The sequence below is a fragment of the Fukomys damarensis genome, unplaced genomic scaffold, assembly GCF_012274545.1.
Source record: "Fukomys damarensis isolate Sample0158 unplaced genomic scaffold, DMR_v1.0_HiC HiC_scaffold_38, whole genome shotgun sequence".
In the NCBI taxonomy this organism is placed as follows: Eukaryota; Metazoa; Chordata; class Mammalia; order Rodentia; family Bathyergidae; genus Fukomys; species Fukomys damarensis.
Window position 1 is genome coordinate 18,146,303 of NW_022900950.1, and position 16,370 is coordinate 18,162,672.

A 16,370-nucleotide genomic window follows, 5' to 3' on the forward strand; every position below is an offset into this window, starting at 1 on the left:
GGGGGGCGCTCCGAGCACCCGAGCACTCTGTAGGACCCAGTGCTAGTAACTTGAGGGGATACTCTGAAGCACTAAAGACTGCTGATCCCTCAGCATTACGCTGCTTAGAATTATTCACTTGAAGTACCTCGAGTTTTTACCGGCTTGTAGTAAGGCAAGCTGGATGTTAATTCACTACTTAGTAAGTTCCCTGAATTATGTTTAGTCAGAAAGGCATAAAGCCAAGGACAGCACTTCCTTTTATGTAGAGACTTTGACTGCTTTATTTATTGAATCCCATTCCTTCACATTCCTATCCCCCACATGGGGGGATATTTCATCCTGAAATAGGAAAATGAAAGAATTTTGGGAACTCACTTAAAACCACTGTCAAATCCATTTTTCTACTTATAGAACAGGTGATTCTTTCTCAGAAACTGTTTTTTGTTTCCATCATGTTGCCTCAGCATGTGATTTTATGCTTTGTGGAATTCCAGGTTATGGAATTGGGCTTGTTCGTGAAGTCACTTGGTGTGGTCTAAACCTCCCATAAAGCATACCCAGAGCAGAAATTTGTTTGGTCAAGGTGCAGCTAGTCAGTCTCAGGCAGCAAGATTACCAGGGTCTGAGAGACAGTGTGGACCATGTGGCATTGCAGGCTTTGATACAGACAAATGTCTAAATCTCACCTTCTCTAGTATGCGTGAGCTTGGTGACTGTTGGGTAAGTTGTTTAGCCTTTTAGGTACTGCATCTGTAAAAAGGGAACATTTCCTCTTTTCAGAGTAATTCTGAGGAGTTAGTGAAATCATAGTGTAATTGGTTAAGAATGCAGATTGCAAAATAAATGCAGGGTCCATTACTTCACACTGTGAGACCTTGAATGAGTTATTCAGCTTTTGTTTCTCAGAATCCCATCTGTAAGCCATAAAATGTGCCCTGTAACAATGGTACCTATTTCATTAAGACCATTGGTCAAGGGTTAATCCATGACAAATACTCAGCACAATTCAGGTCTGGAAGTTTTACTCAGTTAATTTTAGCTATTATTATGATCTATGCCAAACATCACACACTTCCTGGCATAGAGGAGGGGCTTAATACATTCACTCTTCTCTCCCACCTACCCCTTTTGCTGGGCCCAGGAGTTAGACTTGACTGGGACCAGAATGCTTCATTCCTGGCTGATGGGTGACCTTGAAAATTGACTATTCCCCCAACTAAAGGTATCCAGGATTCCCTTTTTCCTGAAGAAAAAAACCAAAACACTGTGCTCTTTGTTACTTTCTTCCAAGAAGAACATGTGGCTATTTATTCCTACAATGTACATTTCTTTTCAACTCAGAGCCAATTATAATCCTTTGATTTAATTTTTTCCCATGAACAAACCAGTAACTATTACTGAGAAGCTAACAAAGAGCTGTGAAAACAGGCTCTCCCCATAGGTTCCTGTGATAGTTAGATTAAGGGTTCTGGATTTACATGTCATAATGCCCACAAAATATAGACAAACATGTGAACAACGGAGGGAATAGAGATAAACATGAGAGCCCTCATGAAAATGAAATTTTCTTTTGGTGGTGCTGGGGATCTAATCCAGAGCCTTGCCCCTGCTAGACAAGTGCTCTGTCACTGAGCTATACCTGTCGGTCTCAGATTTAATATTTTTAAATTTAATTTCTCTCTGTTTAGTTGTCTTTAAGTAGGTCTGTGATTTCTAAATGCCAAGTTGCAGTTTCAGCTACAAGTATGTATATCATAGGAACTGACTGTACCTGATGACATGAAGGAAATGATACTTCATATTCGAAGGCTCAAATTTTATTGGCCTGAGGCACATATTGTTTTTCAACTGTAGAAGGATAAACGGAGTCTAGCCTCTGGCAACACTTTTCTCTGGAGTCGGGTCCTATGGGAATTTACCAGCCTGCTTTATGGCCTTCGGCCAGCTCTGATAGGAAGTCTAGAGAAGAATTTCAATTTTGCATTTTCCCAGAATACTTGTTGACTCAGTCACCAGCTTTGAAGTGTTACAGGAGTCTTTGTGTCCCCAAGAGTCCAATAATATGGGGCCATTAGACCAATGAGAGTCACTGTTTGGGGGAATACAATGTTGGTCCTTGGAATTCACATACTTTTCTCATGAACTTATAAAAAAAAGTTAATACAAACTGCACAACTCTGATGTTAGGAGTGAACGAACATGTGTTCTGTAGTTTCCTCTGGAAGCATTTTAAGCATTTACCTTTTCAAAAAACAATCATTTCTTTTTGAGGACCATGGCTTCAAATACCCTTCCTGCCTGGCTAGAAGTAACTCGTAAAATAACTACTGATTTTTTTTTAAAGGAAATCACCCTTATGTTGTTGGTGCTTGCAAGGCTGTCTGTATATAATTGTTTGAAATGATATACAGTAAAGTTATTTGAAAGATTAAATTCATACACTAATAGCCAAGCATCTCCTGCTCTTAGGGGCATTACCGACAGAGCCACGTAGTCAGAGTGTCTGATGTGCCTACCAGCGGCAAAGTAACTTTCAGTGTCCTTTAACCCAGTGACTACAAACAGCAAAGTGGTCCCAGGTGTGCTGGTCAACCCCCTTTAAATGTGTATCACTTGTTTTCGACACTTTAGATGTGACTCTTGTGCTAGAATGCTGGCTGTGTAACAATTCTTAGCTGTCCATCAGTGAAAGAAGTTGGCACTGTATAGAATAGTTAAATGACCTACACTTAAGGTAAGGACTTATGTGTAACCTAGATTGGTTTTCCTGTGGTTAAAATGAGTTGCTTCTTGTGAAGATTAAATGAGATACTTCATGCAAAATGAAATAGTTCATACATAATATCATTAGCAATCAATCATACTAGATACATTTTGAAGTATGAAGTTTTACATATTCTAGAATGACCCTCAATGTGTCTTAAAAAATATAGCCTGAAAAATGCAAGCTTTACCCTATCGATTGATAGTCTAAATCCAGAAACTTTGTGTTTCTTCCCTCTCTTAAAATAATGTCTACTATTTAAATATTGGCAATGAAATAGTAAATGTTCTGACAGTAAAGTAGCAACACTCCTCCAGTCCCACCAGTTCTGTGATTCAATCTGCCCTCTGATAAGACTGAGGAGAACACACTGTACTTCTATATACACAGCAACTTTCTTCCTCTTACAATCTTTGGGGTTGTGCCAATTCACTGTAGCACAATAGCTCTACCAGGAAGCTTTGAGGTATTTCTAAGGGTAAGCTTGTGGAACTTTGCTTAAAGTCTGTCAGTACATCAGTGACTGAGATTATCTTTTAATTTATATTCCTGCCCCTATAAACCATGCAGTGGATGCCTCAGGATGATGGAGTAAGGCACCTGGTATAACATAGTTGTTCAGACATTGATTGTTTCTATGGTGCCGCCAGAGGAAACTGACTCCTTGGAGTCTCTTTCTAGGAGTTAAGCTACCAAAGAACAAGTGAAGAGGAAAGGGGCTAAAAACTACACAAAAACTGCTCCCTCAAACCCACCACCAGCTAACTAACCAATCAAACAATTACCACCACAACAAAACCAACAAGACTCAGAGTGCAAAGTGGGCCTAGTGGGAGAGCAGCTCCTTTCTCAACCCTTCCACCTGCCACAATGATGTCACTTCCATAACCCCAGCCTGAAGGGGCCACACAGCTTCCTGGTGGGGAAGAAGAAGAAGGGAATCTCTCTTTCAGGGAGATGCTTTTGTCCTTCTTTCTCCCATTTCCACAGACCTCAGGGGGAGGTCAGATTCCCTGTTGTGGATGTTGTTTTGTAAAATTTCCACCTTTCTTCTATAAATGAGACTGTATGGTCCAAGATATCACGTCTACTACCAACTCCTGGTTGAAACTGTAGATGCTGTCACTGCATGCCTGACATGTCTCTTAGAAGCTTTGTGTGAATCCCTAACAGTCCCCAGATGACAAGAAGACATAATCATGTTAGTTGTGTCTTTAGTCATCAACTCCAAATAGTGGCTCTTCTAAGGCTGCCATCTGTCCAACAGGAAATGAACTGAAAACACTTCTCGTTCCTACATACCACAAACCACTAGACAACTGGGAATACTCCTGGCTCGTTACCATCCTAGAATACTTCTGGACCCAAGCGCTCCAATTTACTACCTGTGTGTTCCATATCTTTTTCTCTAATCTATGCCATTCTTTAAAGGCTATGTTAAGAATGCATTTATAAAACGCTCTCCTTTCCTACTTAACCTTCAGAACTTTTTTGACTCTTCCATGAGAAAACAATGTAAAATGTGCTGCATTCAACAGACTTCCTATACAGGAAACAAGTAATACAAACAGCCATGACATACTAGAGATAGATTGCTTTTTCCTTTGTCCTGAATTAATCTTCCTAGTTGATTTCCCAAAAAGGCAAATAAGAGATCAGGCTATACCCTGCATTGCCACCCAAGCCAGCAGAAGATTTTACAGAGAAAAAGCAGAAGAATCAGCGCCATTACTCTTGCAACTGACTTAACCCTGCTCCTTTTTGTTATGTTGTAGAAATATCTAAGCTTAAAACTTTACAATGTATGGGTAAATGCATGCTCACAGAAAGGAAATTCTGATGTGTGAGAGAAATATTAAAGAAATGTTTTAGATCAGAATAGCTCATACAAGGAAGACTTGTAATAAACATCCACAATGTACAGAATAAAGAAGAAAGTAATACTTTAATAGGATAGTGAAAAATATAGCAGATCGACAGTGACAGCAAAGAAAGAACAGGAATACAGTTATTTTCAGAGGATTAAAATGGCACCGTGTACCCTCAAACCAGGCAAGTTTTTCTAGGAGGCCACTAAGCATATCTCTTCCAAAGAGTAGATGGTTCTCCTTGGAGCTGTCATAAACACTTTGTAGTTCTCTACATTAATTCATGTTGAATATTTTCCATGGACGGTCACACTCAAACTTAAAATAGATATGAGAAAGGTCTTCAGGTCTACTTTCAGTAACATTATTGACTTCTTAGTCAGCTGGATGATGATATGGTGTGTGACCAATCCAAACTTACAAGGTAACCTTGCCTGAATTATCCTGGTCCATCAAGTATAAATAATAAAGTAAAAGTGCACGAATAATATTGCAAGGAACGGTGGGAGAAGCACTTGTCAAAAAGCAAAACAAACATAGGAAGAAAATCTGAGAGGTCATTCAGACCAGATGTTAATAATCTTGTGTTCTCACCCCACAGTCTCTGGGTACATGGGGCTCCTTGTGCTTCACCGTCAGCTCCTGTAGTCGGTAACCCTTCAAGTCCCAGGACTAGGGAAGCCAACAGCGCTGTGCACCTTTGTGTGCACCCTCTATGCACATGTTGCTTCATTGTTCTGTACTCTACCACTTGCCTCAGCTGCAGAAAACAATTTATGCTTTCATGGGCAAAGGAGGTATACAGCACTCCCTTAGTTCCTTAAATACCCAGGAGGAAGGGTGGGATAATTAGCTCTAAGGATCACTATCCTTGTTGTACTATCCTATATACTTTAAATGTCTTCTGAAGTGAGTTAATACATGTAAAAACATCTGGCCAAAATAAATCTAGCATAATAAGTGCTCGGTAATTATTACGATCCTCTTTCCTACCCACTTCTTACTACACTATATACATTCCAACAATCCCCAGTGAAACCTTCTCTGGGATGTCAACAGTTGCCTGTGGTTGACAGACCAGAGTTGATCCTGCCCCCTCTAGATTTCTTATTCCCTTCACACTAGTAATGTAGATAAAGCACGACTTAAAAGGGAAATCTCAGTCAATACATGTTACACTTCCACTGCATTTGAACCTTTCACCATGGGTGCACAGCTGTCGTGTTACATAACTGCTGTGCTCTAATGTTTGATAACACTGATCACTGTCTTTCCTGTGGCTGAGGCATAAATCCTAAGTATCCTGCTTACTTAATGTAATAGCACACATCTATTTTGGGATACTTCGATTTTTTAAGTATGCAAAGAAGATAAATAGATTTTAAGTCAATCTGAGTAGGATTTTTGACTCATTAAAAAAATGCTATACTCCTTGGACCCAGATTGGCAGGTGACATATCTGAAATTAAGTAAGTTGAGGATTTACTAGGCATTCTCAGGGACTCAAGTGACACTGCAAACAATTCATTTCAAGCAAAGTGGACACTCAGTTTCAGCTATAAGATTACTCTTCCAGCACAGATGGTTTCCACACCTGGATTGTGATACCACTTTTCTTGGCTGAGAACTTCGGCCGTGGTGCTGCAAAATAAGATGACAAGGCAGTGGACTCTTGCTTTGGAGAGGTGGGGGCGCTCACAGGCACTGGGGATGCACTGACTGGAGAGGTGGCCTCTGCAAAGAATGTAGGCTGAGAAGTGTAGGCTGGTACTGAGTACACAGACGAAGCCTGCACCTTCGTGGGTGAGGTGGCATTGACTGGCCTGGAAGGAAGAGCTTGCTTCATGGCAGGGGCTGAGTTGACCTTGACTGATGATTTCGGGGGGAGGCCATCCTTTGCATCTGGAGGCTGGAAAGTAAACAAGGATGCATTGAGCTGATACGGCTGGTGCTTCATGACATCCAAAGCGTTGAGGGGTTTCTTGCCCTTTTTCTTGCTCACTTTAGAGGCCTGTGGGCCTGATGACTGAGACTTGATGGCAGCCAATGGGTAGGAGGGAGAGTGGATAGGATTGTAGGCCACAGGAGGAGGTGCTCGGATGTTGGAGGAATACTTCCAACTGGCCGGTAGGGATGGAGTGGGAGACTGAGCTCTGGCAGCATGGGCCTGGACAGTGTCGGAATCCACCACGTACTTCTCCATTCTTGACTGCCTCTTAGCAAAGAGCTGGGCTCCTTTCCCACTCATTCCAGGAAGCTCATTGGATGGTCCCATTGCCCCAGCATGAGCAGCATTGACTGTTGGTATGGGCACTGTTGGCTTGGGGCTGTAATTCTGACTGGCTACTGCTGCTTGTGGTCCTTTAAAGGGACCAGACAGGTTCAGCACACTGGCAGGCCGGGCAGGAGGGCAAGAAGGCTGGGCTATTTTGATGGAAGAGACCACTGTGCCCTGTGATGGGTTTGATGTGTGGAAGGCAGGAGGTTGGGTTGCAGCTGCTCCTGGAGACCAGACTGGAGAAACTGGAGTAACTGGTTGGGAGGATGAGGATTTGACTGCAGGTTTAGGAGCAACAGGAGGTGGGGTCTTTTGTTTAGCAGAGGAGCTTTGCATGAAATTACAAGCCTCTGCTCCTAAACTGAGGTAGTCTTCTTCAGGTCCAGAATCGCCACCAGCTCCAGTGCCCCGTTTGCCTTCTGAATTTTGAAGAAGTGACAAGAGTTCCGGATTTGGGCTTACTTTGGGCTCTTTGAACGTGAACATGGGTTTTGTGGTGCTTCTCCGTTTGGCTTCTTGCAATATCCCTGTTCTTTTTGCTGGCACTGCAATCCTCTCATCCCGGGATGCTATCCTCTCAGTTGCATCATACAAGGCTGGCTGGGACCACGGAGCAGGCTGAGGCCACGGAGGGGGCTGTGCTGGGCCAGCGATGGGACTTGATACCCCTCTGGAGAAGGCTTCAGGTGGAGGAGTGACTGCAGAATAAGGTGGAGGAGCAGGGAAGTCAGAGATGGGACTCGGGATGTTGTGAGTTGGGGAGAAGGGAGCTGCTGACTGGTTTGTAGAGCCTGGGAAAGGCTTGGCCGTTCTGTTCATAGGGATTGGCCTCTGGGCCTCTGCTGTCTCGGATCCTCCACTGAAGCCATTCTGTTGAGGCACCTGCCCAAGGCTATGGCCCATGTGGATGTAGCTTTTGCTCACAGAGGTCTGCATCCTCACCGATTCCTCTTCCTTCCTTTGGTATGAAGTCGTGGTTCTCAGGCCTTCTGTCTGGGCAATCTCTGCCTCTCTGCCTGGTATTCCAACCACCCTCTCCTCTTCTTTCTGTGCTGTGATCTGATCCATCCTCTCCCTCCTCTTGGCAAACATGAGGGCTCCTTTTCCTGTGGTGTCTGGCAACATCTCCATCTTGTCCTCTCTGTTCAGCTTCTTCTCAATGTCCACCAGTCCCGAATCCCAGTCAAAGTTCACTACTTGGGTGTTGTCGTCAATGTCAGACAGCAACTCTTCATCCACTTCTGACTCACTTGTGCCAAGAAAGGCCAATTCACATGTATCCTCTTTGTCACCTTCCTCCTCCTCCTCCTCGTCCGCCTCTCGTTCAAGCTCTCCAGTACCGTAGCTGACTAGGGTGTACTTCCTGGCCCTCCGCCGGCGCTTCTTAAACATCAACACCCCCTTGGAGTTGGGGTTGGGGGCATCGGTGAGAAGGAGGGCAATGCTTTTGCATTTAGACTTTGCTTCTTTCACCTGCTTTTCTGACAAACTTTCACTCCTCCTGAGCCCTAGGGAAAGTACAAAAATCTTAGTGAGTTGATGAATTCAAGGAAGACTCCATGGCAACCCAGAAATTGCCTCCCTCTGGGGAAAATGAATATGTAAAAAATTCTTATAATTGGATACTGAAGTTTGAAGGAATCCAATTTATTTTCTTTCTTTTTCTCTTTTTTGGTGTTGAGGGTAAACCTGGTGCTTCCTGTTAAGCACACTCTCTACCACTGAGCTACACCTCTAGCCCCTTATTTTCCTTTAAATTTATACTCCTATAATAATACATAATAAGTATAACACTGCACAACACCCTATTCCATTTATTCATGTAAATGCATTTTTTATACATACTGACTAGAACATTTCAAATATTTATTTCTCTCAGATTCTTACCTTGTAACAATAAAAGGTGGTTGGGAAATGACAGTTAATAGTATATGATTAGAATTAAAAACAAAATATTTCTGAAAAATGAGATATACTTTGTACTTCTATATTCAAAAAATAAAATGTCTAAGCATCTTATAAAATGGGAATGTATTTCTAAGCATCTTATAAAATGGGAATGTGTCCTAAGAAAATTTTAAAAAATCTTCTATGTGTCTTAATGTAAGTACTTAGGTTTTCACCTTGTTTTGGCTTCTCAAAAAATTTTTTTACTTCAACAACCACCCAAAATCTTTCCATTTACAGCAATAATAATTAATATAAATTCAAATTACTAAATTAATAAAGTATTGAATTAACAATTAATCATACTTCAGAATACTAGATCTTTGTGAATACATGTTATAGGCTCTGTCTACAAAGTTGGCTAGACAAATTTGTTTGTAAATGTATTGCTATTTTGGAAGTATACTGTTTTAATTGTAGTAGGAATATGTGTAAATCTTAAAAAAGTTTAAAATTATGTGTTTTGACCCTTGTGACTACTGTAAAAACTGATGCAGTAATTAGTAATTTTATATATAAAACAAGAGCTTTACAGAAATAAAACAAAATTTATATTTAAATTGTCTTTTGTTATGAAAAATAATTTGGTGGTGAATTAATTTATAACATTAGTTAATCATGATCATGATTTTAATAATGAATATGATTTACATTATTTTTATTCTTTGAGATAGTTAAATAGAAAATTTTAGAAAAGAATAATATTTTGATTGAAAATTAGCTTTTTTGTGAAACAAGACTTTAATATTTTAAAAATCAAATATCAGAGGAAATAATTTTATAACAAAGTTACAGATACTCACTGGTGACAAAATTTTGTACAAAGAAAAAGGTAAAATCATGGCCATTACTAAGTGTGGTTCATTTTTGGACTTAGTGTTATACAACTTATTATTAAAATGACAGTCACAGTTGCCCAGTTGTTGCTAACTTCAGAGCCAACACAAAGTATGTGAATGCTGTCTTAATATGCTTGTTTAATATGCTATAAATGTAAAGATGGTATCCAAATGCTTAAAGTATAAGGAATGATTAACAGCACTTGCCAATAAGGCTATAAATGGTTATTCTAAAAATATGCTGTGGAAGGAATAACAGTGAACTAGAAAACTTAACACACTACTGTGAATAACCAAGTTCATGGCTGGGCTGCATCCTTCACACATTCAAGGGCCTTTGCCAGTCAGCATTTACATCATCAAATGGAATTCCAAAATTTGAAAAAAAAAATACACATGTGCATGAAATAAAAGAACAAAAACCTTCGCATGTAACTTTGATTCTTATTCCCATTTCCTTTCTATCCTCACTGCCCTGGCTAAAACAAAATAGTACCATAAAAAGCCTTGAATTCAACTCAGGGTATGTTTGGGACATCTAAAAGCCTGTACATGGCCCCAGAGACTGACTTCTGTGTCTAGAAGGTGGATGAACGCTCTGCGGCCTAGGGGAGACATTTACGACAGAAAGTATCGTGTAACCGTTCTGCATCACACATGCCCCTGTCTGTCAAGCGCACTTCTGCAAGCATCATCAAGCTGCAAAGCAATTTTTTTTTTTCAAAATGAAGATCTGCTTTTAATATCAGTGGTGCAGCCTGTATTTTAAAGGCACCTCTCAGCAGCAGACTGAACTACTTTTTCACATTTAAACTCAGCATCTGCATGACTTTCAATACTCTTAATAATATTTAAATATGAAACATTGTCATATTCTGAAAGAAAAGGTACAATGATCAAATTATTTTCTTTAACAGTCCCTGTACCTTGGGGGATAAAAAGAATTTCATGAAAAAAAATTGAATTTACTATGAAATTCAGACTTATAGCTTTCCATTCAGAATCTAGTATTCTTCACAATTTCAAGTTTGGCTTTTTTTTTTTTTTGCATTAAATAAATATTTTTTAAAGTTACTAAAAGGCAGAAAAAAGTATTTTTTTTAAAAGTCCATGCAGGCAAAGCAGCAGCAAAATACCCCAAAGTCCCCAGACTCCCTGAGAACCAGGCGCCAACCCAGGGCAGGACTTACGTGCGTGCCGCGCTCTGTGCTTGTGTGGTCTGCTGTGATCCTTTTCCCCGAGTGGATCTTCTCCCTGCTCTGTGCTTTCTGATGAGACGGCAAATGAGACCAGAGAAGGAGGTGCTTCGGACTGCCCTCCTTCCGCTGGAGAAGCCACACACCCCTTTCCTGCCTGCAGCCTGCACCCTTCAGTCCTCTGCCTGTGAGAGCAATCGAGGATCACTTCTACCTGGGGCAGCCCGTCTGCTGCCACTGCACTCCCTTGGATCACTCTCAGCTCTCTGCTGCTGGAGACCTGGAGTGTCTTGCTGGACCTCAGAGAAAGGTCTCCTTCTGCATCAGCAGGGACGGAATTTATGAGGACAGCCCCCTCATGCTGCAAGCACGGGTCTAGGTCAGGAGACTTTGGCTTCTTAGCTCCCAGGAGAGCCACAGCAGGGTCGCTGGTGTCCTTGTGACGGTCCTGTGAAAGTGACAGTTGTAGCTCCACCACGGTGCCCAGTCTTCCTGCTTCTAGCTTTTCTCTCAAGGATCCTTCTAGGGAGTCAAGCGCTTGGGGAGCTGTTTGGTAGCTCAGGCCTGCTTCTTCTTTTGAGCTCCCTGCACAATCAGAAGCACTTCTCTGGTCCTCAGCTAGAGGAGCTCTGCTCTTGGCCAGGGAGATGGAGAACTCTCTGTACTGGGTCTCTGTGGCCGGTCGAATCTGCAGGGTGGTACTTTCCACATACCCTTCCTGTGTGAGATGCTCGTGGTTTTTGTTTTCAGTTTCAGAGACCACAGCCTCATTTATTTCACTGGATGGTCTGTACACAGGAAAATAATTCCAGACAGTTAAATCAGAGTGTGTTGCACCTGCCAAAATTTTCTCCTGACATTTATGATATGTAATACAGTACATGATACCATCAAAATATTTCCCCCAATGTCAACTGCAAAATATTTGGAAACCCGTTGCAACATCTTTGTAAGATTGTGTAAAGAGCTTCTAAATAAACTTTTCTTTAAAGCACAACAAAAGTTCTCACAAAGACTTTAAAACCTAAATTCAACTCTTAAAAAAATTACAGGTTGTAATTACATGGATGTCCTTTTTCTGAAATTATTTGTATATTTCCAAATAACTATGTTTGCTGTAATGGAACAATGCATTTTGCTGTCTTACTGAGTTTTAGTCTAGATGTGATAAAGTCACATAAACATATCCAGCAGCTTCAGATCAATCTTAAATTACAGATACTTCAAGTAATCCTTTTAGAGGCTATACTTTCTTGAAAAGAATGAAATACAAACTGTTTTTTAAGCTCTGGCAAGAGTGTGTTTGGTAATAAGTGGACCCTGGCCCAGTTCTCTTGTGCAAAGAGAAATCCTTTCCATGCTGAATGAATCATTAAGTCATGGAGTATTTATAATCTGAGATGTCTTCCCTTCTCGTATTGGAACCTGTCTCTTATAGCATTTTCCTTTTAGGATTTCTGAAGTCAAACTGTTCCTTTATTTCTCAGCTAAGGAGCCCAGAACAGTTCAACACAGTCCTTCGTTTGACCTTACTCATTCTCAGTGGGCTTTTTGCAAAGTTTGGCTTTCCAGAAGGCACAATGTCAATTTAAGAGTTAAACAATTTCTTTTTAAAACTCTAAACCCTGAATGCTTTTAGAAGAGAAGCGTCATTCAGAGAACAGCTGTGGGAGATGGCCTTCATTACTTACATTTGCAAGTTGTTTTTTTTTTTTTAAAGCAACAGCAGGAGCTATCTTTGCCCCTTTTCTGCTCCTTCAAAATGTACCCTACCTAAAGCAGGGATTGTCAATGGAAGCAGGGAGCTGCTATTTCTATTCTACTCACAGGAATTTACCTTAGAATTTCTGTGACAGTACAATATCAGATCACTGGTCAAATATTCACTCTCAACTTTGTTTTGGATTGTATTTGGTAAAGCAAAACAAAACAAAGGCAGAGTAATTAACATAATGCAGCTTTCACTATGCAAATAAGTTGAAAAACTTCCTAGCACTGTTTTTTAAAAATTACTCTAAAGTGTTTTAAAACATGATGCAAATTAGAGCATTCATTTATAGGAAATGATAAATACACTCCATCAAACTGCATTTGAGGGTGCCAAAAGTTCAGACAGTGCTAGCCTAGGAAGGCCTTAGAATGGAAGTAGATTAAGTCACTTTGAATTATGTTAACAGTTGATTATGAAGCTAAGAATAGAATAGGTTCAATTTACTCCAGCCTTATAAACTGGAATACAGGCAAATGGGCCAGATGAATGTTAAAATTTCTGATAGCTGGAGTGAAATGTATCCTGCAAGTCCCTAATTTAGGAACATTCAAATTATGGACTTTCACTGTTATGAACGGACTTTGCATTAGAAACATTCTTAGATGCCAACAAGTCTCAGAAGTAGCTCAGGTACTGAGCGGGACACTGTCACAGTTGTGCTTACTGTACAGTGCAATAGTGCACAGAGTACATAGTTCAACCAGGGCCAGGATGTACAGAAGCAGGAGGAAAAGCAGTGGTGATGGGGAGAGGATTTCTAGGAAGAGCAAAACAAAACACATTATCTATCTGTGTCAAAGGTGTATAACACTCACTTTGTTGGACTTAGGATGAATCCAACTTACAAATGTTCTACTGGAACAGAACTCATTTGTGAGTCAGGGACTTACTCTACGCATAAATAAAAGTCATAAAAGCAAGAGAGGAGAGAGGTTAAAGCTTTAATTATCTTCTTTTCAGTCTCTATAGATAATTGAACAATTTATGCATTATAATTATATAATCATTTATCTTTTTATATCTTATGGTTTTAATAAAATTTAGATAGTGAAGACTCAATGTTAAAGGCGTTTTAAAAAATGGTATAGCAGCCATCTCTGGGTAAAAGCCCCGGAAAAATCAAATACTTGTCTTCCAGTGAAGATGATGTGGTGTGAGAGAGATATTTAATTTCTAGGAACAATGTTCAGATGTCTAGAGTGCTATGGTGGTTATGATGATAATTACCTTTGAATTCTATCTTGTGTCATATCAATTAACTATTTCACTTAAAAGTCAAAATATTTAGGATGAAATAATTATAGGCATGATTCATTTACTTCTAAAGTTAAATATGTACCGAAGATTCAACTGTAATTTTCTGTTGGGTGTCCCAAACCAGTGTGTTCCAGATAAACTGGCCTCAATTGTTAAATTGCTAAATGCATTACAAAGGAATAAATTAGAAAAGGTTGTTTCTCCCTTCTAGAACATGAGTGAATCTTTACAATATGGAAGTCTTCAAATAAGTCACAGATTAATACACAGTAACTGCAAACACTGGAACCTAACCTGGTAACTTTCCTGTTAGGTTCCTTTTAAAAGCAAAGGGTAGCTTTATAAGTAAGTGGGATCCTAAAGCCTTTAACACGGACCTTGGTGAGTGAATATTTAGATGGGACATTCTAAGACTATGTTAGATTTTTGATGAGATCATTTTAAAATAGAAATGGAATCATACTGAAGGAGTATCAGAGGAATGACACTCTATGTATGTAGTTTTTCCACAAAGTTAAGGCCAAATTTAGAGGGCTTTAAGATTCTGTGAAATGTTCTCTGACGTCTCCTGAAGGCTGTACTCCATGAAGCTGAGACATTTATGTCTCGATAAGACAATAGTCAGGGCTTCAAGTTAAAAGCCAGTATGGATCGTACTATATCAATCTGAGTTTTACAGTAGCACTGTGGATGCTATTTTGTGTGCGTGTGTGTGTGTGTGTGTGTGTGTGTGTGAAAGAGATTGCCCTCACTGTTATTTTCTTTTGTTTTATCTCTAAAAGTTATTTCTGCATTTTTAAAACAATAGTGGTATTTGGAGAGATGGAATTCACAAATGATTTACTTTGGTAGTCCCAAATCTTCATTCTAAACATAAGCTTTTGTCTGTGTTCAAATATTGGCTTTACTGGTGGTCCTTAAGTAGAAATCTGACTGCTTTCAAATTTTTGTTTGCTTTTGTTTTCCTTTCCTAAGTATTTTTTTCTATAAAAAATTATTGTGTAGCTCAATGGTTTAGTTCTTAAACATTTTTAATTCAGGTATGAATCTGGGAATTATAACAGTGATTCTGACTCATCAGAAAGCAGTATTAAATTATGCTCAATAATACAGAGATTTCCAAGGAAGTAGTCTACAATACCTAAAATTTTCAACAAATTATTTGAAAACAAAGATTTTCAAATTAATTTTCAATTAATCAGAAAGTTTGAATAGACCCGCCACTGAGATTTTACTGCTCCACTCCCCTGACTTCCTATTTACAGAACCCCCAGTTCCCTGGTAAATCATGATATACATGCAGTAGAGCTATTATTTTTCTCATTTAGTTTCCAAAGCAGATTTATACTCCAACAAATGTGTTGTACCTTTTGATGAGCATCTGAAGGGAGTCTGTGATGCTTTCCATGAGTTTGATGACTTCTGGGTAGGTGAGGTCTGCACACAGATTGCCATTGATAGACACCACCTCATCCCCCTCACACAGCCCAGACACTGAGGCTTTGCTCTGGCTACGAATCTGAGTGGAGTAAAATAAGAAGCAGTTACAATCGTACAACTTGCAAGAATCATGCCACCATCTCTGAAAGACAGGAGTCACCAAACTAAAACAGCCATTTAAAAAAATTAAGCACATTCATTTGATTCATGTTTTGGCAGATTTGGGGTCTTCCTTGCATTTTCCAAATGTCTTAGAACAAAGCCTGCATGGCCAATGCTTCATGAACTTCTTTTTATTATGTATTAACTTTGTATTAGTATGTGTTTGTGAAGCATAGTGAATACATTCATTCATTGTGGGGAATTGGTACATGTATAGTATACACCTCCTTTATCCTTCCCTTTCTCCTTCATTTTCTCCCCTCTTCTTCCAATTTTTAACCTTTTAACCAATAAGACCATCTTAACACTTCTCACCACCTCCCAAATATACCACACACACATGCAGTCTAGGCATTGGTTCAACATTTAACGTACAATATTGTAAATAAAAAGGAGAAAAGGAAATTAATGTAAAAGAACTATAATCCAAAAAAGGATGAAAAAGATGCTAGGTGTTTAAATTCATCATACATTAAAAATAATTATTCCATATTGAAGATATACTCCTAAGTGAAATAAATAAGGCACACATGTGTAAATACCAAATAGTTTCTCTGGTGTGAATAATCTGCAATAATACAGAAGATCCTAATAAGATTATTGATATTGAGAAATGGGAAGAAAGGAGCTAAAGGTGTAGGGAAGGTGGGATGGGTAGGGGAAGGGTAAAAAGGGAAAAGAAAAAAATATGCGATGATGAAAAGATAAAAATAAAGTGTTTGCAGATGGGGAGGGGAGGAGGGGGTGAAGGGAGGGCAGGGACAAGGGGAAAAAATGAGAACCAAGACTTGTCATGTAGAGGTACAAGATCCCAATAATGAATGTAACTGTACTGTATCCCTAAAATGTACCAATAAACTCAATTA

At 39.7% G+C, this 16,370-nt stretch overlaps 1 protein-coding gene across 1 annotated transcript in view; it reads right to left on the minus strand.

Moving 5' to 3' along the window:
* Synpo2 (synaptopodin 2) overlaps nt 1–16,370 on the minus strand; it is a 174,624-nt gene that overhangs the window by 19,217 nt on the left and 139,037 nt on the right. Inside the window, exons 2-4 of the mRNA XM_010610808.2 lie at nt 15,270–15,421; nt 10,869–11,662; nt 6,209–8,400 (exon numbers count right to left, since the gene is read on the minus strand). Of these exons, the coding sequence (XP_010609110.1) occupies nt 6,209–8,400; nt 10,869–11,662; nt 15,270–15,421 (3,138 nt within the window). The remainder of the gene's footprint in view (nt 1–6,208; nt 8,401–10,868; nt 11,663–15,269; nt 15,422–16,370) is intronic.